Genomic DNA, 24,688 nt, shown 5'->3' on the forward strand with positions numbered 1-24,688 from the left:
CCAGATGGGACCATAGATAAGTATAAAGCCAGACTGGTGATCAGAGGCTTTACACAGAGAGAGGGACTTGACCACTTTGATACCTACTCCCCAGTGACTAAAATCACCACAATTAGGTCTCTTATCGCGTTGGCTGCCATGCATGACCTGGTAATACATCAAATGGATGTTAAAACGGCCTTCCTGAATGGAGATCTAGATGAGGAGATTTATATGTCTCAACCAGAGGGATTCGTAATCCATGGCCAGGAGAGTAAGGTATGTAGACTGAAGAAGTCCCTCTATGGTCTAAAACAGGCACCCAAGAAATGGTATGAGAAATTCGATGATACCATGTTGAGCAATGACTTCACTGTGAATAACTCAGACTCATGTGTATATTCTAAACGGTGTACGTCTGGATATGTCATCATATGTCTGTATGTTGATGACATGCTCATCTTTGGTGCCAATGAAGATGATGTGAATGAGGTAAAAACCTTTCTGTCATCCAAGTTTGAGATGAAGGACTTAGGAGAGGCAGATGTCATACTAGGGGTCAAAATCAAGAGAACCCTAGATGGCATCTCTCTGAGTCAACCTCATTATGTTGAACAGATACTGAGAAAGTTCAACTCCTATGATGTGAATCCTGTGAAAACTCCCTATGACCCTAGCACAACACTGGTGAAGAATGTAGGACCAGGTGTCTCACAATCCGAGTATGCTAAGATCATAGGAAGTGTGATGTTTCTGATGAATCACACAAGACCTGACATTGCGTTCGCAGTAAATAGACTCAGTAGATACACACACAACCCTAGTGAAGAACACTGGAGAGCACTTCATCGCCTGCTTAAGTATTTAAGAGGCACAATTGATCTAGGCCTGCATTATGGAAAGTTCCCAGCAGTGCTGGAAGGCTACTGTGATGCTAACTGGGTCACTGACAATGATGAAGTCAGTTCAACTAGTGGTTATGTTTTTGTGTTGGGTGGAGGTGTTGTGTCATGGAAGTCTTCCAAACAGACATGCATAGCACGCTCCACTATGGAGTCTGAGTTTATTGCTCTTGAACTAGCAAGTTAGGAGGCAGAGTGGTTGAGGAGTCTCTTGGGAGACATACCACAATGGGGAAGGGAAACTACACCAATTTCCCTTCATTGTGACTCACAGGCTGCCATTGCTGTTGCAAAGAATAATGTGTTCAATGGCAAGAAGAGACACATCAGGATAAGGCATGCTGCAGTGAAGCATATGCTGAAAAATGATGTAATAACCTTGGATTATGTGAGGTCAGAACAGAATCTGGCAGACCCACTTACTAAGGGCTTAACGAGGAGACTAGTTCTCGAGACGTCTAAAGGAATGGGGCTAAAGCCCCTGTGCTGATTTTCCATTCCTGTGACGTGGAGCGGAGTCAGCTAGAGTAAAACTAGCAGAGCTCCATTAAGGGGTCAGAGTTGGACCTGAGGATGAGCCTAAGGCTCTTAATATATTCATAGCACTTTGTGGTGGTTCTAATGAGACGGACTTGATGAATACACCGATAGCTAATATATCCATTACCGTAATGGTGGTCCTATTGAGACGGACTATATGGTGTTTAGCTGCTGCTGATGATGATGAGGATGAACTTCCAAAGTTCTTAATGATTTCAAGACCCGAGTAAGGGGTCAGAGCCTGCGATGAGGTAGACTCAAAGAGATCACCTAAGTGAGCCCGAGGGTGTAAGGCCGCCCTCTATAGAAGACAGACAGCAGTCTTCTTAAAACCTCACCAGTCCCAAGGTATGTTCAGGGCCTATTGAATGAACATGAACGAATCGCGGAGAACGCAGAACTCACCGGGTATCGTATGTGTTGTGGGGGTCTCAGCCAGAAATCTCCAAGTTCAAGAGTAATTTCACTTGGTTGCTTTATTTTTGGTTGTTGCCTCACTCCACTATGTGTCAATTCAAATCGAAAGATATTGAACACTTAAGTACATGTCCCACTTCCAGCTTAGCAGTCAGAAGTCTATGATAGCCATCTTGTGGGGGATTGTTGGGTTTATACAATGGTTGGGCCCATTTGGGTGATTCCATGGTTGGGCCCATTACCATCTAATAATTAATTGAGAAGTGAGCCTCACCCACTCACTACTAGTCAAGACTATTTGTCTTCTAGTTAGCACATGGGTGGGGTCCACCTCTAGATGTAAGATGGCATTCAAAGCTCTCTTTCTCTAGACAATTAATGTCCCACATCTCTCAACTAGTGAAACTAAATGTGCCTTATAATAAGTTGCTTGACAACTCATTGTAAAGCACATGGTGGAGTAGAGAAGGCTCCCACACGCGCGCGCACACATGTGAGGCATTTGGGCTTTTAACCAATTTGGTCTCTTTGGCTATTTGGGCTATTTGGACCACTTGGGTTATTTGGGCTATTTGGGCCATTTGGGCTTATGGGCCTTTGGGCCGTGAGCCCGTGAGCCCCTGAGCCCGTGAGCCCGTGAGCCCGTGCGCCCGTGAGCCCGTGAGCCCGTGAGCCCGTGCGCCCGTGTGCCCGCGTGCCCGCGTGCCCGCGTGCCCGCGTGCTCGGGTGCTCGGGTGCTTGGGTGCTCGGGTGCTCGGGTGCTCGGGTGCTTGGGTGCTTGGGTGCTTTGGTGCTTGGGTGCTTGGGTGCTCGGGTGCTTGGGTGCTTGGGTGCTTGGGTGCTCGGGTGCTTGGGTGCTCGGGTGTTTGGGTGCTTGGGTGCTTGGGAGCTTATAGTGAAAAGACTCTTTTGCCACGAAGAGTAGTTTTACTCAAACTCGGATTTTGACTAAGTCGGCAGGATTAACCTAATCAGTATTTGAGTATATCTCTAACTGATTTCGTAGGGTTAATCAGTTTCCGAGTTTATCTCCAACTCCCTTAACTTCTCTACCACGTTTCCTAGGCGGTTAGGGTTTTCTCAGAGGCTATATATACCGGCCGAAATCAAGAGAGAAATACACAACTCAATTTCGGCTATCTTCCTCTCTCTGACTGTTCAAGCTTTCGAGTTCTGTTATCTCCATTACTATCTCTGTTAGTGCAGACAGAGGAAGTAAGCTGTGGTCAATCCTTGGGGAGTGATCGGAATCAAGTAATTAGCACCCCGGTTACTCCGAAATCACTTTCAAGGCAGTGGCCTCCTTACCACGACACAGTGAATCAGTTGTTTTCTATCCGACAGTTCCATTGATCTACCCCATATTTCCAACAGTAATTGGGTTGTACGAATAGTATTTTCATTTATAATTAGAGTTCTTTCACCATGTCCCGTGAGGGCAAACATTAAGCCTTTAGTTCTTTTTTATATTTGACTAAAAATATCTCGAAATCAAGTCAATAAGAGAGGGGTTAATTCCGTTTTGGCCCCTAATTTGTGACCGATTCACCTTTTTTTATAAGTATCCGACTGTTCGATTTGGCTCCAAGGCCCAAAAACAGTTTCAATTTTTTCCCGGAACTACCTTTGGGAGCCAAAATAGAATTAATTCTAAATTTTTTTTAAAAAAATGCCACCTCATCTCTCCCTCTCTCTTCCATTTTATCACCTCTTTCCTCTACTTCATCTCTCTCGCCACCTCATCGTCTTCACCGCCGAAGGTCGCTGACCGGCCAATTTCCTGGCCGGCGACCTTCAAACATAAAAAAAAGTGTTATCTCTTTCTTCTTCTATAATAGAGATCTCTAAAATAACTTTATTCGAGACCCATGAAATTCTTAAATTTAATAGGAACAAAATAGTTAATAATAAAAGTTTTCTATTACTTTAAATTTTAGAATGTGACGAGGTGCCACTTAGAATACTCAAGAAGACACTTAAGTTTTAGAATGTCTCTATAATATATACTTTCACATAATCGTGGAGTATCTATACTATATACTTCCAAATCATCACCTCTCTCCTCCACTTAATCTCTCTCGCCACTTCATCGTCTTCACCATTGAAGGTTGTTGCCCGACCAATGGCGACCTTCAAGCTTCAAAGAAAGTATCCCTCTCTTCTTCTCTAATGGATATCTCTAAAATAACTCTATTTGACACCCATGACATTCGTAAATTTAATAGGAACAAAATAGTTAAAAATAAAAGTTTTATATTAGTTTAAATTTGAGAATGTGATGAGGTGACATTTAGAAAACTCAAGAAGACACTAAGTTTTAGAATGTCTCTGTACCATATACTTCCACATAATGGTGGAGTATCTAATCCCGTTGAAAAAAATCACAAAAACATTTAAAATGAGTGACACTTAGAGTTTGATTGACCCAGTGTAGATGCTAACGACAAGTCAACTGACAGTAAGTTTGATTAATATTAAACATAAAATGCATCTATTCAAGTGGACAATGTGTTGGAACCGGAGCCGATTTTGGCTCGACCTGACTCGTCAAACTCAGAAACAAAATGCACCATTGCGTTCGTCTCATCGAGCTCTTAAACTTAGAGCCAAGAATATCTCGAATCTGATTTTGGATGAATGAGAAATTCAAGTTTGAAGTTTGCACGTAGTTCGGTTAAGTTAGGGACTAAAGCATCAAAATGGACAAGTCGGTTTGAGGACCAATTGAGCGAAGCGAGCACGTCCAGATCTGGACGGCTCGCGTTCACTCCGAGCGATGGGACCATATCTAACGGCTTCACGCGAAGATCATCGGGACAGATTCGGGCAACAACTCGAAACGTCGGATCCGCGAGATCCAACGGTCCGCGTCCCACCAGCGTCGGTATAAGGGTGGAATAAGTCCAATCTTTAAATCCAACGTCTCATTCCATCATTTGTTGGGCAGCATTCGGGACTTAACAAACACCATCCAACGGTGGGCGTTTGCTCTGAGTTTTTGAGAGAAATCCAATGGTCCAGATTACAACAAACTTTAATATTCAGTTATACTTCAAGATTAGTCCCTAGTTCCGAACAGTTGTGTCCTTATAACCCAAAAGACACATGTACCCATTCAATTCCTATCAACCCAAACCCACTTCATTTTTCATCAATTCATTCTCTTCTTGTATTCTCTTCTAACAATCAGTATTCTGGTGTATCTGTAATATAAATCTGATTGGGAAGTATTCTAGTATATCTAAAAAAAAAGAAGAAAGAAGTTTTGGGTGAAGTTATAATCATAAAGCGTCTAGAAGATCCAAGTCATTCTCTTCTCTTCTAACAATCAGTATACAGGTGTGTCTTGAATATAAATCTGATTGGGAAGTATTCTAGTATATCTAGAAAAAGGAAGAAAGAAGTTTTGAGTGAAGTTATAATCTTAAAGCGTCTAGAATATCCAATCGCATAGTCCAAGAACTCATATTATTTACGAAGGTTCGCCCGCTTTCAGAATTTAGAAGTACCATCTTAAAATTCTGGAAGGATAGTCGGTGTATCCCGAAGGCATACACCCTAACGTTTGTACTGGTACGGGGGTGTAAAATATCTTAAGAAAAGAGAATTTATTCTCGCCTCGACTCCATTATCCTTTGTCTATTTCGGTTAATCCGAAAGAAAGAATTACTGAAAAAGTCGGTATCCGCTTATCGTTTATCTTCCTATAACTTAGAGAAAAGAAGTTCCCTACTTCAACCAAGACTCTAGCTTAATCAAGACAAAACAGAGTTAAAGTGAACTCAGACCATAACGAGAGGAACAACACAATGTCCTCTCAAGTGTTGCTTAAATTTGCCATCACTTGTTTGCCTAAGTGGTTGATGTGTTGACATAAACTCCAAAACTTTGGAGGTTTTAAGTTCGATTCTCAAAGGAGGTGGAATCCATAGTTATTGTTATTACATTATTTAAATCTTTTAAATAATCCAAGTTCAATAAACCATGGATTCCACCTCCTCTGGGAATCGAATCTGGGACCTTCGGGGTTTTGGAGCTTATATCAACACTTTCAACCACTTGGTCAAGCAAGTGTCGACAATTTAAGTTATTAAAAGTATAAATAATGAGTTTGTCGGACTTTAGGCCTCTTTATCATGTTGTGGGACTTTAGACCTATTTCATTCCTAGTTTAACTTAGGCGGTTATTGTGCTTATATATCACACCTTGATGATGTATCAGTGTCATATAATGACTAACGTAGATTGTAGCCCATATTAAAAAGAAAATGTGTTGCTTAAATTTGTTAACTAATTTGATGCTTAATTTAGTCTGTTTCGTTTTACCATGCATCAAATTAAGAGCAAATAAACTTCATTAATTAACCAATGCATGTTTCCTAAAAGCTAGTCAAGTTCAATTCAATTTGTACATATAAAACCAGCAAACTAATTGTTAATATTGTGTCTGTTAAGTATGACTGGTTTTACCATGCATAGGAGCACAACCCCATTAACCTAATTAACCACCCATGTTTCCTAAAAGATAGTCAAATTTGAGTAAAACACTACTAGGTTAGAAATTAAACACTCATTGAAATGTATTGTTACTCCAGAGGGGGTTAAAAGTATTTGCTTAAGCAGCCTATTCAGTTTTACCTGGTCTACTTGACAGTAATTAAGTAAGAAACAATTAAAGTAATTCAAACAATAATTATTTTCTAAGGGAGACACATTAATAGGGATATACATTAATGTGACCCCAAATTGTGTAAAACATTAACAAGGGGACATATAAACAGATAATTAAGTGAAGCTCGGTACCCAAATGCCTCCCAATCTCTTTCGGGCAAATTGGGTTTAGTTTTTTTTTTGGGGGGTTATTTTCCGATTGGCAATTTAAAGTTCAGAGCTAAACCTAAACACCTAACAGACTAAAATAAGTAAAAGCGAAATTTCATGCTTTAGGTGTTAACCGAAAAGATGATAGATTCAACAATTAAAACACAAACTTGTTGCTAATGGTGGGGAAGTTAAAGTTTATTTCCAAACATAAGAGGAAATTCAGAAATCAACTTCTAGGCCTAATCGACTCAAAAGTAGACGCTTTAAGCGCTAGATAACTTAATGGACATAACAAGTCAAAAGGATATCATGAGAAATTAATGTCAACTCAAAGGTAGAAGTATACCTGACATTTGATGATGTCAGAAGTGGATTTCCGGAAATCGTCATGAAAATCTTCCTTGAACCTTCGAGTTACTGTTCTCCGTGCCACCGATGAAGATGGGTAGGTGGGGTGGGGGTTATGTACAAAGACACTCTGACGCTCATGTCAATTCAGTGTTACTGGTTGAAAGTCAAATAACCAGAGGGTGGGGATTAAATCTTTTTTCCGGACAAACATGTGATGTTTATATAGGCTTGAATGGTGATGGTGAATCATTGGCTTAAGGCATGCGAATATTCACCGCTATCTAGCCATCCGCTAACTGTCGTTTCTCTTAGGCGGAACTAAGCTGACTCGGATCACCCTTCTATTTCCCTTTAAGTCACGACTAAAATCAAGGTGCCTAAAACACTCGTGTCGACCTCCGAAGTCAAGGCTCTGGCAGCAGAGTTTTTTTCCTCTCGCCCACGTTTCTTTTAGTTTAGTCAAGGTATTGTTTGTGCGTATTCAGGTATCAGGCACATGGCGCATTGGCGCCTAGGTCAATCATCTGACTTCTATGACTGGTCAACAATGACCATTATTCGGCTCATCACGTGTCTCCTCTCCTTAGTAAAATGCAGAGATGTTAAGGAGTACAAGAACTAAATCTGGAAAAAAATTATACTATCAGTAATTCAAATTAGGTAATTCATACTTTATCCGGAGAAAAAGGCGTGCTTTACTAATTTATCTTCGATTCACCTTCTTAGTAGAGCATCCAAGATATCTGGCAAGTGTTGGTCATTAGCTCATTAGTTTCAAACAAATTTTTCTAGGTGTCGCCATGCCACTGGCTAGCGAGTCATGTACCCTCTTATGCGTGGCAGGCAAGGATCTGTCTAAATGGGATGTTTTCACACCACTTCTCCCACGAAAATATTTATTTGTGGGAGGGGTTTCTCATCCCTCCTGCAAAACTACGTTAACAGATTAGATCCTTCCACGAAAATGGATTTTTAAGTTTTTTTTGGGTTTTTTATCTTTATATTTTATTGATCTTCATCTAAATTTATCTTTATTAGTCATGGAATGAAAGAGACATAGATTTAAAGAAATTTCACAAAAATACTTTCTAGAAATTTAAGATGGAGATGAGGATGCAGAGAGAAATTATTTAGGGTAAGAAGACAAAATAAAAAATAAGTGTGAAAATTGAATTATCTCTGACCTAACAATCAAATAAATATATTATTTTAAAAATCAGTCGTCTCAAGGTTTCTCCGTACTTTAGAGAGCCACATAAGAAGTTCGTCATACTTTAGGGGGTGAACGGTGAAATACTTATTTTAAGACTTACTTAAAATGTAGGTAATAAAGACTAAAAGGAGACCAAACTCGTATTTTGCGAAAATGAAGAGATCAAATGAGAAATTGATCAGAAATGGAGGGGATCATTCAAGAAATAGCCAAAAAATTAAAGGTTTTTTACCTTACTCTCAAGTCTAATTGGTAGTTGAGTTTACTTCTTTAGTATTGTATGCTTTTACACTAAAGATTTAAACACTAAGATTGATACTCTAACTACCAATATCTCAGACATATTTTTTCTTTTTGTTGTTAAAAGATATACATATTGAGACTAAGGCAACAGAGTAGCATTACAATACAAATTTAACAGAAAGTAAGGAATACATTTCCAAACTTTAGATCTATCTTTTCTACGAGGCCACTTTGCAAGTTTGTCTGCCTGAGTATTGAGATTTCTTCTGATGTGGTTGAATCGGACATTCTAGAGTTCTCTTTTGATGTCTTTAATTTGTCTAATATGAACCATCGACTGCTATTGGACCTGATGCCTAGGATTATTAAGATGACGAAACAAGTTTATATTATCACTTTCCACAATAATCTGAGTATGATTAGTTTCCTTTGCCCATAAGAGACTATTTAGAATAACAATGGCTTCACTCTCTTCGTTGTTTTTGGCACGAGTCGTGCCCACCTTCGCACACATAAATTTGGATTGTGAATTGTGCACTATCATACGGGTATCAATTTTCTTAACATCATTAACAAATGAAGCATTAACATTAATTTTTATCAAAGGGGGAGAGGGAGGTTGCCATTTGGCTATATTTACCGACGACGTATTGAGTTGAGTTTTAGTGATCTTAAGGAAAGTCATTATGCAATTGATAATGGTTTGAAAATTATATAAAGATTGCTGAAAGCAGTGATCACATCTCGTTTTCCACATATGTCATAAAATAGTAACAAAGTGAATATTATCTATTGTGCAACTAAGTTAAGTGGACTGCCAATATAGAATCCAATTTGATAACTATGTAATATTAGTAGATATAATATTAAAGTGGAACCAAATGCATTTAGCTAGAGGGCAGTTTAAGAGTGCATGCTCGATAGTTTCAATTTTCGTGCAATTGGGGCAGTTAAATACGTTACCTATATACTTACCTATACTATCACAAACTGGGAGGGCTTTTGTGCAAATTTTCCAGATAAAAAGTTGAATGCGCGGGATCGTGGGGATCGACCAGATGAAATTCCAGTTGATATCCTGAGGTAGAGACTCGTTTTGACTAGAACTAGGATGTTGGTACATCGATCTGACGGAATGGTTTTCGGATTGAGTTAGATTCTATTTCATTGTATCTGTGTTATTGCTTTGAATCGGAATTGCTCTAATGAGATTGCAGGTGGATTCATTGAAATTTTGTCTAAGAGTATCTTCATCCCATTTATTATTGTCTATAAGCTGCGCTACTTTGACCAAGGTTGAGTTGGAATCGTTCTGAACGGGGTTATCCATTCCTGGGATCCACTTATCCTTCCAGATGTTGATGTTCTCTCCTGTGTGGACTTCCCAGGTGATTAGGTTGTCGATGAGATCATAATGTTTCCTAATGACCTTCCAGTTCCACGAGTGATGAGATTTTGCCGGACCTGGAGTGTCAGAATTTTGAAAGTACTTAGCCTTTAGGAATTTGACCCAGATAGCTTCTGGGTCAGACTTGAGACGCCATGCTAATTTACTGAGGAGGGTTGTGTTGTCTAGGTTAGGATGATGAATTCCTAGCCCTCCCAACTTCTTTGGAAGGCAGATGTACGACCAAGCTTTGGTGCAAATGCCTTTGGACTTTCCCCACCAAAAGGACTTCTGTAAGGTCGTTATGCGTTTGCATATGCCTTAGGGATGGCAAAGCATTGCATCTGGTATCGGAGAACGGCTGCAGCGACAGCAGAGATCACTACTGTGCGACCAGCTTGAGAGAGGAATGAGTGGTTCCATTTGGGCAGTTTTTGTTTGATTTGATCTAGGATGTTATCGAACACCTTGGTTTTCTGCGCCCCGATGAACAACTGAGCCCCCAGGTATTTCTCCGAGGTGGAAGCATATTTGACTTTGAGAGTTCTCATGATTATTCTCTTGAATTTAGGGTGAGAGTTTTTAGAGTATAATATATTCGATTTCGCGTAGTTTATGGTTTGACCAGATGTAGAGCTGAATAAATTAAGGATGGTTTTGATATTATGAACGTTATCAAGCGAGTTTTTTTCGAAGATGATGCAGTCATCTGCGAAGAGCAAATGAGTGATGGTGAGATTAGGATTATTGGTGGGGAAGCCTAAAAATTTATCGTGCTCAGGATTTGAAGCTAGAAGTCGGCTAAGCCCTTCCATAACAAGGGTGAACAGGAATGGGCAAAGGGGATCTCCTTGCCTTGTGCCTCTGGAAGGATGAAATTTCGATCCCGGGTGGCCATTGATCAGAACTGCGATAGAAGAGGTAGAAGTGCAGGTGAATATCATTTTGATCCAGTGACCCGAGAACCCAAGTCTCTGCATGATATCTACCAAGAAAGACCATTCGATTCTATCATAAGCTTTCGACATGTCCAGCTTGAGAACAAAATAACCTTTTTCACCTTTCATCTTTTTGAAAGATTGAATTATTTCCTGTCCCATGATGATGTTGCCTGATATTTGTCTACCCTGGACATATGCTGCTTGGAAAGGAGAAATGATGGGGTTGAGATTGATCTTTAATCTCTCCGTCAACATTTTTGTAATGATCTTGTAAGTAGTATTGAGTAAACTAATTGGCCGATAGTCCGTCGGAGTTTGAGGAACAACTGTTCTGGGATGAGGCAGATGTGGGTGTGATTAGTTGAAGTTCAGTTGTTAGAAAGAAATTGTGGACTAAGAGGTATATATCCAGATTCACTGTGTCCCAGTTAGATTGGAAGAAAAAAGGGGGTAACCATCCGGGCCTGAGGCCGCATCCTTTTTCAGCCATTGAAGCGCGAGCTCAATCTCAACCCTATCAAGAATGGCTGACATTTCCTCATTCTGAGTGGCAATGATAACAGGATTGAAAAGATTAGAGATAGTGGAAGATCTGTTACTATTGGAAGTGGTGTTAATAGTGAGTAGGTGAATTAATATGTCAAAGATCTCTTTGATGTCATCTTGCCACTCACAATTCGAGTCTTTGATAGCTAGGATACGATTGTTACGATTTCTCTGGATGGCTTGGGAATGAAAGTATTTGGTGTTCTTGTCTCCTAGCTTGATGAAATTATCACGCGATTTTTCTTTCCACAAGCTCTCCTGTTGTTTCTATAGCTCTTCCAGACGAACATTGAGGTTTAGAAGCTCATTACTATTATATGTGATTTGGATGGCTGCAATCGTGTTGCCGATTTGTTTATCAAGGTTTCCGAACACTTCCTTATTCCACTTAGATAAGTGTTTTCTTAGGGTGGAGAGGTTTTTCTAGATGTTATGAGGAGAGTTGGTGTTGCGAGCCCATTTATTGGCTATGAATTCATGACAGTCAGGATGTAACATCCATTTTCTAATGCATTTAAATGGTTTAGGTTTTGGTTGATTAAAATTAATTGTGTTGAGGAAGATCGGGTTGTGGTTAGAGCCACAAGTATCCAAGTGAGTGAGATTATAGTTGGGAAAGGACTGGTGTCAGTTTTAATTAACCAGAGCTCTGTCCAGTCTTTCCTGGATGAGATTTCCATTGAATTGGCGGTTTGTCCAAGTGTAAGGGTTACCTTGGAAACCAAGATCCATTAACCCTGGATGCTAAATGATGTCTAGGATTTTTTGGAGGGACAAGTCAGAAGTGTCCCTACCTCTGTCCCTACCTCCACTTTTCTCCTGTAGGTGAAGGATGCTATTAAGATCGCCAATAACAATCCAAGGATGATTGCAATATAAGTTCAGATCGTTGAGCATCTTTCAGGGGTGTAGTTTATTTTTGTGATACGGGCAACCATAGAAACCCGTAATGTAAGTTTTAATATTGTTATTAGCGTCTGGGATCTGAACGTGAATGATGTTAGAATTAGACTAGATGATAGACAGATTGATGTGGTGTTTTCAGAAAAGAACTAGGCCCCCCGCTTTATTTGTGGGCTCCACATAGTGACCGGCATAGCGCTTACCTATAGGTATTTGCTTAGCTACGTGGAAAGATTTGTTTTTTGTTTCCGATAAAAAGATTATGTCTGGTTGCTTTAGGTTTATAAGGTAAATGAGATGTTTTTTTGTTACGAAGGTGGAGGTGTCACTAACATTCCAGCTAAGGAGAGAGAGGCTAGAGTTTGTATTAATGGTGGATGCCATGTGATGACCCTGAACTAATATCAGACCCACAAAGAACAGAGGAGGCCAGAGATCTTAAGGCCCGACCCCCCTTAAACTAAATGGGTTGAGAGAAACAGAAGGGAAGCCTCCAAAGAGAAAAGTCTAAGGGCCCACCTATAACCAACTGCCGAATAACGAGAGGATAAAAGAACAAGTTGAAACTAGACAGATAAAATCAGACATATATTAGTTCAGATCAGATACAAACAGAGATATGATAATAAATTAAATACAACTGATGTTATTAACACGAAATGCAGACAAAGTAGAGGAAGGTAGACACAGACGAGATTAACTAAGGCTATATGGGGAGCAACAAAAGAAAAAGAGAAGGAAAACATGCATATGGATACAAAGGATATCATCGACTTTAATAACGTTAAAACATGGAATTAAACTACTGCAGTATATGAATCCATAAACTTCGAGGTAACAGGAACTAAACATAAGCACAACCAGCCCCAATTACATAAGATGAACTTCTAAGGATAACAAAAAAAGAAAAAAGGATTCGATACTCTAACCAACTTAGTATACGGACTAGTAAACTGAACTGTGCATCAAAATCACACTAACAAAAACCTCTCAGACAAATTTAGGTCAGGATATGTGGTCATTCAAAATATAAAAGAGAAAATAAAACTATTTTCCTATCTAAATTTTGTCTGGACACAGTGGTTTAAATTCTGACGAGATAGTGGCACCGGAGATTTTTCTTCTAACACTTCTCCTCCCCACTAGAACTTGGAAATGCATGAGAGAGACAGGAAACAGTGGGGCCATGTTTTCCTCCCATAACTCATATTTGACTAACCTAACCATACTTGTACTTGAATGTATGATTATCAAGTAGAGGTACTCTTTTTGTCCCACCTTATCCCACACAATAATTGATAATACACACTGCTCTATGATTTAATATTTTATTTTGTATGGGATCCCTCATCTACATTATTTCTTGTGTCTAACATTTATAAACTTACTAACATCCTCTGTTTAAAAACTCTCCCTCTGATGAAAATAAAGGTTGAAGCACAGATAAAAATGGAGCTAATAGCTATGAAAGAAAAGTTGGACCACATCCATAAAAGAGTAACATTGATGAGGCTATTTCATGAGCTTCAGGCGCCCAGCCAAAAATAATTTGATGTAATGACTAGCCCATATAGATTCAAAACAAAACTTGCTTACATCTTAGAGAACTTCACCAATTAATAGCTCTTAAATCCAAATGATCGAAAAAAAAAAAATTAAATAAACCTACTTCCTATATATAGACTTAAAGTAATGGTATTACATGAAGTTACACAAATACCTAGTTTTGTTACTTTGTGGGAGTAAGTGAATGGTTGGGAAGAGAGACAGAGAGATGTGTTTATCCATGTGATGGTAGTAATACAAAAGTTTATGTTTATATAAGAGGAAATCAGACAACTCTAATTTGTGTAGACATTTTGACCTCCACAATTGTACAATATTTCAATTTGGTCCCAAAATCATATTTGGTTAATCAAATTTAACGGTCAATCTTTTTACCTTATTTAAAAAGTCTTTTCCTTGTCCTCTTTTTTCTAACTCATCTGAGTGAATCTTAGGAAATCATTGGTGAACTTCAACAATTGTTGTTCAATTTTTCTTCTTGAAGTGACCACCACCACCACATTCTCTCTTTATCTCTCTCTCGCTGAAACCTTCGGGTTTCAATGACAGACAAAGCGAGGGGGTATGGTGGTGGTGGTCAGGTTAGAAGAAGATTGAAAAAAGAATTTGTCGGAGGTGGACGACAAAGAGTACAGAATTTAGAATATTGGTAAAAGGTTAAATGAAAATTTTAACTATTAAATTTGAATAATAGAAAAGTTAGCTTAGAAAGCAAATAAGATTGTTGAACCAAAGTGGGGGTCAAACTAATTTTTTTAAGGTGAATGAATGAACGTCTAGTTTTGAGACTTCACATTTTGATTTATATGTATATTTCAGATTAACAATATAATAATTTTTATAAAAATACTAGTTTTTTTTTTTTTTTTTTTTTTTTTGTTGAAAGTATAAAAATACTAGTTATTATAAAAATTAGGTTGGATGGGAGTTTGGGAATTTTGTCCTCGATTCAACCACCCTTATTTTTAATTTTTTAAGTGTTTTCAATTTCTCTCTCTCTCTCTCAATCATACTTACAGCTCATTCGATATATGCGATTATAAGTTTTAGTTGTTTCTCATATTTAAAGCAAAACTATACATATTTCTTTTCTAAGAAACAAACCAAAACTATATGATACAATCATTTAAAGTTGAAATTTGATTTAGTTTAATGTAAATTTAATGGAGTAGTTCTGATGGTGTATTTATGAGTTTAATGTAAATTTAATGGAGTAGTTCTGATGGAGTAGTTCCTAAAGTTACACACATAATTGTCCATTTTCAACTAACCTCAAGATCTAAGAAATTATTTTATTCCTTATTTTATTACCATCCTATTATCATATTAATCGTTTATTCCCTCTCTCGAAACCATTTGATTACCAACTTAAAATATCATAACCACATTCGAATAGCAACAAAACTATATATTAAATTATGTTAAATTTTTGCAATCGTACAAAATCAACTACATTCATGAACCTCATACGTGCTTAAACCATTATTAATTTAAAAGTAATCTGCTTCACAGTTGTACCGCCGTAGATGATAAGAAATATTTTTATAGATCAACCTATTAAGTTTTAATATTTTTTGTCTTACTAAAAAAAGGTTTAAACTTAATTATTTCAATTATTTAATCTAAAATTATATTTTACGAAATTATAAAGTTAATTGGGATGTAAATATAAATCTGTAATACATCTCATATTTGTTTGTTGTAGGCTTCTAAGTCCGATACCAATTTAGGTTTGTTACTTCCTTTGTACCGCCTTATTATTTATTCGGAATGCATTTCTCTGTTACATACATCGTATGTCAAAAACTAAAACATAAATCGATAGACTGATAAACTTATGAATAAATTAAAATAAAACGATAAAAGAAGATATAGAGTTACTTTTTCCACTTAAATCTATCATCTTGTATTCCAAATTTATTAAAATACAAGGCCAATCCAAATCTGCTACATTAAATTTGCAGTTAATTTGGAGAAAAAAAAGAAAAGAAAAAAAGTACAAATTTATCCACAAGACCAACATGACCCACCACATGCAAAGAAAAACGTTACCCCACGTACCCACATGAGTTGAACCGTGAAATGTCCATAATACATTTTCCGACTAACTGTCCGGTGAGAGATATCAGATTCCGGCAAAAGGAAAATGTTATAAATCTTCATGAATGCTATCAAGATGTGGTCTCCATACCATTGGATCTCTACTTCGGCGATGTCGACGTGACGAAGATGACTTAATTTTCCTTTCGGAAAGAATATCAGATAAGTAATTATCACAATCTAAGACTTTATCTTCAATTTGGGTTGTTGTTGATGATTTTGGTGGTGGGGGAGAAGGATTTGAATTAGTAGTAGTTGGAGAAACAGATGAATTAGTAGTTTTGATCTTCTTATTCTTGAATGATTTCTTGTTACTGAGTTTGTTTTCTGGTAATGAAGAAGAAGGAATTAAGAAATAAATATTACCTCTTTTGAGTTCAGAATCAGGAGATAATATTAAAATCCGACGAACAACACCTTGAGAAGTTGGTTTAGTAATAACATGATTAGGGTTTGATTTTAAAACTTCACCAGCTGAAATTGGACGTGTTAATTCTTCTACATGACCATTTAAATGAACTATTCTTATTACATCTAATGCTCCACATGGAAGAACACAAGCCAAACAACATCTTAAACTGTTACCCATTTCTAGATTTCTTTCTCTTTCTCTCTAGATCTTTTCTCTCTCTAGATTTCGTAAATTTAGTACTACTTTGGTTTGTTTCTCTCTCTCTCTCTCTCTATCTCTTTAATGGGAGTTTTGAATGATGAGAAGATGGGGAGATGGATATGTTTATATAGGAATTACTGACCGTACTCATAAGGAGCAAATTAATTAGGGACATGAGACTTGTTGTTGCCAAATTACATAAAAGACCTTTCATTTATGTCTCCGGGGTTCTTGCTTTTAAGCTAATTAACTTAAGACGCCTGGAGTTAATTAGCTTGCGATGCCTAGAGTCCACCGCCTTTTGGCGCAACGGTTGGACACCCCTTTTAAGTCAGGTCATGGGATCGATTCTTGGTGGAAGCAGTTTGCCATCAAAATTTATCTCATGTAATTAAGGCAATATATAAAATTAGTAAGTAATAAATTTGTCGGGGTTTAGGCTTTTTTCATGTTGTCGGGTTTTAGGCCTCTTTTATTATGGTTTATTTAGGCAGTTATCGTGCTCATCACATTTTCATAATGTATCAATGCCTTGTAACGACTAACGTAGATCGTAGTTGATTTCTCAAAAAAAAAAAACTTAAACGCCTGCAATTGACCGAATTGACCCAAATCCACCTAATATTTGACTACGAAGGCATTCTTATGGATATTCTATTTCTGTTATTTGGTTATACGATAGTAGTTGCTTTGGGGTAAGATGAATGGTTCACAATTTAGATATCGGCTGATAACTCAGTTGGTTTGGTACTCATCCAAAAAATAAAGAGATCACGGGTTTAATGTTTAGAGGATGAAGTTTACTATAGTGTAATTACAAATAGAGTAAGGGTCTTCTATAGTTTAAAAAAAAATTTGCTAAATTGAAATCAGTGAAATGATACGGTCAGTGTGAAAAGTTGAACTTTGACTTATTAAAATAAGAAAGAACTAATAACTTATCACGTGGCCTTTAGAATAAATGGTGAACAGACCAGTAAAATTAAGAAAAATGTTATATGACTCGAAAATTGAGACCAATTACAGGCAAATGGTGATGTGGTTGTCTCCAATTAGTCATGTCATTTTTCTCTTCCCATGGCATGACTAATTGGAGCGAACCACGTTACCATTTTGCTTGTAGTTTTGCCCAATTAGTCATGTCATAGGTCCAAAAGTAGTCTTGTTCACCTTTTGTATGTGGATAACATAATTTTGACAGGATCATCACACGACTTGGTCTCTGCACTTATTGATAGGGGTGTTCGGTGGTTCGGTATCCAATATTTTGGTGTCATCCGTTACCAAACCACTCATGGTTCGGTTAGTGATTTTTCAAACCGTTACCAAACCGGTCGGATTTTGGTTCGGTTACTAACCAAACCATCATAAGCGGTTTGAATACTACTGGTTACCAAACCATCCATAAAACGCAATTTGTTCTCCATGAAAATTGGCGAGTCGAGTTACTTTCTTCATACATTGACATATAAAATCAAGACAACACTCCTGGAAAACCTGGAGAAACAATCAAACTAACATAATGCATCGAAAAAACATTTGAAACATGAAAGACATGTGCAGGTTCTTCGCCAAAATATTATGTAGTAGCTAGTGACATTGATGATACATGAATTGTTTTAATCTAATACTAGCTAGTAACATTATACTGTAGTAGTGTTGTTGTTTTGTATGGGTAGCAGTTATTCTTATTTATAGCAACTTGATGAAAGATATGTATTTATATGAAATTATAGAGATATGATAGATGTATTTTAGAAAAAATTAAGGAATTATATAATTATATATATATTAATTGAACTTGACTGGTTCGGTTTGGTTTTTATTGTTCCTAAAAAGTGCATCCACTTACCGAACCAAACCAGTTGGTTTTTGGAAATCTACAACCGTACCAAACCCCTCGTTGTTTGATTTGGTTTGAAAACCGACTGGACCGGTTTGGATTGGTTTGGTTTGATTGGTTCGGTCTATTTTTGCACACCCCTACTTATTGATGATCTCAAGCTTCAATTTTCCCATGAAAGGTCTTGGTCCTCTCAGCTACTTCTCAAGTATTGAAGCCAAGTCAATATGCAAGAATAACTTTTTGTTCCTTGCACTGTTTTAAGTACATAATTGAACAATCAAGTGAGCAAATATGCTTCGTTGTAAACCTATTATTACTCATGTTACTTCAGAAACAAGATTATCTCAACATGATGGTGCTCCTTTGTTTGATCTTCAAGAATACTTTGGTGTTTTCAATATCTCACCATTACTAGACTTGACCTCACATACGCAGCTAATTATGTATTCTAATTAATGCAAAGCCCCTCTGAGCTCCGTTGGGAAGTTTTCAAAAGAATGCTTAGATACTTGAGGGGTTCTCTGAGGTCTGGTATCACCATCAAGCATGCTACATTGACTCAATTTTCTACACTTTTGGCTTTCTCGGATGATGATTGGGGTGAATGTTCTGATGCAAAGAGATCCACTATTGGTTTTTGTGATTTCTTGGTTCAGACCTAATTTTATGGTAATCGAGAAAAACAACCTATTATTGTAAGAAGATTTTTTTTATATTGGACTCCAAGAGTCATTACATTTGGATGACATTGATACACCATGAATATAATATGTAATACATCATGAATTTGGGTGAACACTATAACCGCCATATTAAGACATCTTGAGCCCTAGATGTCATATAAAGACCTTTAGGACCTTTCTAGGAGGTCTGAAAACTCATCTATTTCTAAATCTATTTTATTTATTAAATAAATTAGATGAGATAAATCCTGGTGATTAACTGCTTTCACTTAAACTCGATTTTAAGATTTCATGGCTTTAAGAATGATGTCCAACCACTACAGCTGGTGGACATTGTTGTAAGAAGCTGAGAGCTACTTTAAATATAAGGTTGTTACACATTCTGTTTATGTATTTTCTTATCTCAACTTGTAAGTTATGTTTATCCTTGGAATGAACATTTTGTTGAATATAGGATATATTCTCTCAATATATCATATATACATAATATAGAATATATTCTCTCAATATGGGATATATATTGAATATATTGATATATATGATATATGAGATATTGTTGAATATAGGATATATTCTCTCAATATAGCATATATACATAATATAGAATATATTCTCTTAATATGGGATATATATTGAATATATGATATATATGATATATGGGATATATGGGATATACTAAATACGTTATATAATATATTCTATATATGTAACTTTTGTAATTATATAAGGGGAAGAACATCTCCTATTGTATACACAAGAATTAATTAAAAAGAAAAGAGTTTATCTCAATCTATTATTAATTTGTATTAGTTTCTACTTATTAGTTTCTACTTGGTATCGAGAGCAGGTTCGGTAATTGAACCTGGTTATTTCGAATTGAATTGAATTGAATTCCGCTGCGAATCTTGAAATTGAAAGCTCAATGGGTTCCAATGATGATGCAACAATGGTACTATCAAACCCTCACGTTGTTCATAACCACATCAATGCACCCTTTCCATTAGGTAATACCCTGAATGAGAATAATTACACCCTTTGGTCAAAGGTCATGAAGATGCGTATTAATGGTCGGAAGATGTGGGGGTATATTAGTGGCACTAAAGCGAAACCTGCAGAAGGAAGTGAAGAATATGAAAATTGGTACTCGGAGAATGATAAGGTGAAGGGATGGTTGTGTGACTCAATGTCCACAACACTAATGAACAGGTATGTTTGTTTGGAAACTGCGAAAGAAGTTTGGGACTCTCTTGAAGCTATGTATATAGACACATCTGATGAAACTCAAATCTTTGAGTTACATAGGAAGTGTTTCCCAACAAAACAAGCTGGTCGATCTATTGCGACCTATTATGATGAATTAGCAGCAATTTTTCAAGAAATTGACCAACGCAACAATGTGAAAGGAAAAAGTGCAGAGTCTATTGCCATTTTACAACAATATGTAGGACGTCTTCGAGTTCACATGTTCCTTTCTGGATTAGATAGTATGTATGATCAGGTGCGTGGTGAGATTCTTCGAAAAGACCCTCCACTTACTTTGGAACAGTCTTATCAGACAGTACGAAGGGTGTCAGTTCACAAACAGGTGATGGGAACCCAAACACTTGTAACTGAGTCTTCAGTTATGGCAGTCAACTATAAAAAGGGACAACGTCAAGGTTCCTGGAATTCTCATAAAGAGGCTAGACCCTTACGCCTTGATCTTGAGTGTACCCACTGTGGAGAGAAGGGACACACAAAACAGAAGTGTTATGAAGTCATTGGGTATCCGGAATGGTGGAATTTTACAAAGCGACCTAGGAAAAACATATCTGCAAAGAAGGATTCTGCTATAATTCCTCCATCAGTGAATGTTGCCCAGTCAGGTATGAAAATTAAAGGTAGTGTTTTATCTGTAAATTCTTTGAATAATACTTGGTTAATTGATACTGGTGCATCAGATCACATGGTAAATGACACTAGCATATTATCATCCATTATACCTTCAACCCAAACCTCTATATACACAGCTAATGGTGGTTCCTCTCCTGTAATTGGGGAAGGTTCCATTGACATATCTGAAAATCTGACATTAAACTCTGTCCTCATTGTTCCCGCGCTAGAGTATAATATCCTATCAGTCAGTAGGATCACTGCTGCACTTGCATGTACTGTGACGTTTTGGCCTCAATTCTGTATTTTTCAGGACATAGTGACGCGGCAGGTTCTTGGTTATGGTGTTAGAAAAGGCAATCTCTACTATTTGGACCTGTCTAGTAGTGGAGAGCAGAGGATTCATCAGGTGAATAAATTTGGAGGAATTGAAGAAGCAAAAGCTAATGTTTGGTTATGGCATCGGCGATTGGGTCATCTCTCCTTCGGATATCTTCAGAAATTAAATTCATCGTTATTTTCGAAGTGTAGTGTTTCAGAATTTAAGTGTGATATTTGTGAACTTGCTAAAAGTCACCGTATTACATATTCTCCAAGTTTCAATAAAAGCTCAGTACCTTTTAGTATTATTCACTCTGATGTATGGGGTCCTGCACGTATTCCTTCTTTGTCTGGAGCTCGTTACTTTGTGACTTTTATCGATGAGTGTACTCGTATGACGTGGGTATCGCTACTCACTCATAAAAGTGAAGTCTTTGAAGTATTTAAAGTATTTTTTCAGATGGTTTTGACCCAATTCCAAAGGAGGATACAAGTGTATCAATCTGATAACGGAGGAGAATTTACTAGTAATGACATGGCGAAGTTCCTGATAAATAATGGCATTCGACATCAAACTTCTAACGCTTATACCCCACAACAAAATGGGTTAGCTGAACGAATGAATAGACAACTGTTAGAAGTTGTTCGTGCGTCTCTTTTCGGAATGAATATGCCATTAAATTATTGGGGAGAGGCGTTAAAATCTGCTGCCTATGTGATAAACCGCACACCATCTAGGGTCATTGAATTTCAGACCCCTTTCAAAAAACTCCATGACCTTATCACCATCCCTGCAATGCCAAACCTAGAACCACGTGTTTTTGGGTGTGTTGTCTTTGTTCATATACCTAAACATCAACGAGGAAAATTAGATCATTGTGCTCGAAAGTGTGTGTTTCTTGGATATGCTGATTTTAAAAAGGGTTATCGTTGTTATGACCCTGAGGAGGGGAAAGTATATATCTCATTAGATGTTTCGTTTCGAGAATTAGATGCATATTTTATGGGATCTTCCCTTCAGGGGGAGAAACAAAATGATAGTGAAGGAAAGTTCCCCATTATTGGGGATATATTTCAGGAACTAGAGGATTTGACAAGTAATTTCAATAGGCCTAGTAATCTAGGTGATGATGGAAAGGGGAGTGAACCAGATCAGATTACAGGGGGGATCAGGGTAGTGAAGATGAATTTAATGAGAATGGAGAGGATCAGACAACAGGGGGAGATCAAGCTGAAATAGTAGAAGTTGCCTGTGACTCCAACTTTCTAACACCATCTACCGAAGACATGCCTCCGAATGTCGAACCTCAGGTATTACTTGATCCTATCACTGTTAATGATGTTCAACCTAGACGTTCAGAAAGATCTACTAAAGGTATTCCAAAATTTACTTATGAACCAGATATTAATTCTAAAGCCAAATACCCAATTTCTGATTATGTGTCCACCAATAGGTTGTCTAAGTCATTTACATGCACCATGAATCAATTATCCTCTGTATCTATTCCTAGTAATTTACAGGAAGCATTATCAGATCCACGATGGAAGAAAGCTATGAATGAAGAGATGAATGCATTACAGAAGAATTCCACTTGGGAACTTGTTGATAAACCCCACGGATATCGTATTGTTGGGTGTCGTTGGATCTTTACAGTAAAGACGAATCCAGATGGAAGTGTTGACAGGTACAAAGCCAGACTTGTTGCCAAAGGGTATACCCAGACGTATGGTGTGGATTATGAGGAGACCTTCGCCCCGGTGGCAAAGATAAACACTATTCGTGTACTCATTTCTCTTGCAGCCAATCAAGGTTGGCCATTACAACAGTTTGACGTGAAGAATGCATTTCTCAATGGAGACTTAGAAGAAGAAGTATACATGGAGTTACCACCTGGAGTCACGAATTCTGAAGTAAGAAAAGTATGCAAATTAAAGAAGGCATTGTAGGGTTAAAACAGTCACCACGAGCTTGGTTTGGACGGTTTACAAAGAGCATGAAGGCATTTGGATATAAACAAAGTAATTCTGATCATACTTTGTTTATAAAACAAAAGTTAGGCAAACTTACTGCTCTTATTGTTTATGTTGATGATATGGTTGTTACTGGAAATGACTCAGTGGAAATGGAGGCTCTGAAAAACTATTTGTCGCAGGAATTTGAGATGAAGGATTTGGGGCAGTTAAAATACTTCTTAGGCATTGAAGTTGCAAGATCAAGTCAAGGTATTTTCATGTCCCAACGAAAGTATATATTAGATCTTCTTGTTGAAACTGGGATGCTTGATTGCAAACCGGTAGATACACCGATTGAAGCAAATCATCACTTGGGAATATTTTCAGATCAAGTTCCATGTGACAAAGGAAGGTACCAACGCTTAGTGGGGAGACTAATTTACCTTTCTCATACTAGACCGGATATTGCATATTCCATTAGCGTCGTGAGTCAATTCATGCATAATCCAAGTGAAGAACATATGAAGGCAGTCTTTCGAATACTAAGGTACTTGAAGAAATCTCCGGGAAAAGGTCTCTTATTCCGGAAAGGTGGTGATATGGAAGTAATGGGATACACCGATGCAGATTGGGCAGGAGATATAACAGACAGGAGGTCAACCTCTGGATACTTTACGTTTGTATGTAGGAATATGGTAACATTTAGAGCTAAGAAGCAAAAAGTTGTTGCTAAATCAAGTGCAGAATCTGAGTTACGGGGTGTGGCTCAAGGGGTGTGTGAATTACTATGGATACGAAATATATTCAAGGATCTTGGATTTAAGCTTGTGAAAGCAATGGATCTGCACTGTGACAATAAAGCGGCAATTATGATTGCACATAATCCAATTCAACATGACCGTATGAAACATGTTGAAGTGGATCGGTTCTTTATCAGAGAAAATATTGACAAAGGGTTCATATGTCTTCCATTCGTAAAATCAGAAGATCAACTTGCAGATATTCTTACAAAAGGAGTTTGCGGACGAATATTTAACAAAGCGATTGACAAGTTGGGCATGATTGACATCTATGCTCCATCTTGAGGGGGAGTGTTGAATATAGGATATATTCTCTCAATATATCATATATACATAATATAGAATATATTCTCTCAATATGGGATATATATTGAATATATTGATATATATGATATATGAGATATTGTTGAATATAGGATATATTCTCTCAATATAGCATATATACATAATATAGAATATATTCTCTTAATATGGGATATATATTGAATATATGATATATATGATATATGGGATATATGGGATATACTAAATATGTTATATAATATATTCTATATATGTAACTTTTGTAATTATATAAGGGGAAGAACATCTCCTATTGTATACACAAGAATTAATTAAAAAGAAAAGAGTTTATCTCAATCTATTATTAATTTGTATTAGTTTCTACTTATTAGTTTCTACTCATTTT

At 37.3% G+C, this 24,688-nt stretch overlaps 1 protein-coding gene across 1 annotated transcript; it reads right to left on the reverse strand.

Annotated features, from left to right (window-relative positions):
- Positions 1-15,693: 15,693 nt before the first annotated feature.
- Positions 15,694-16,587, reverse strand: LOC147549929 (uncharacterized). Its single transcript, XM_086669860.1, has one exon. It carries the CDS (start codon positions 16,499-16,501, stop codon positions 15,962-15,964), a length of 540 nt encoding a protein of 179 aa, XP_086525986.1. The 5' UTR covers positions 16,502-16,587; the 3' UTR covers positions 15,694-15,961.
- Positions 16,588-24,688: the final 8,101 nt, after the last annotated feature.

Source organism: Eschscholzia californica, unplaced genomic scaffold (assembly GCF_041429995.1).
Source record: "Eschscholzia californica isolate CP2 unplaced genomic scaffold, dmEscCali1.0.p SCAF_3, whole genome shotgun sequence".
Lineage (NCBI taxonomy): Eukaryota > Viridiplantae > Streptophyta > Magnoliopsida > Ranunculales > Papaveraceae > Eschscholzia > Eschscholzia californica.

What these genes read in the sequence shown, in the direction of transcription:
- LOC147549929 (XM_086669860.1), bottom strand. Translation starts at nt 16,501, where the DNA reads ATGGGTAACAGTTTAAGATGTTGTTTGGCTTGTGTTCTTCCATGTGGA.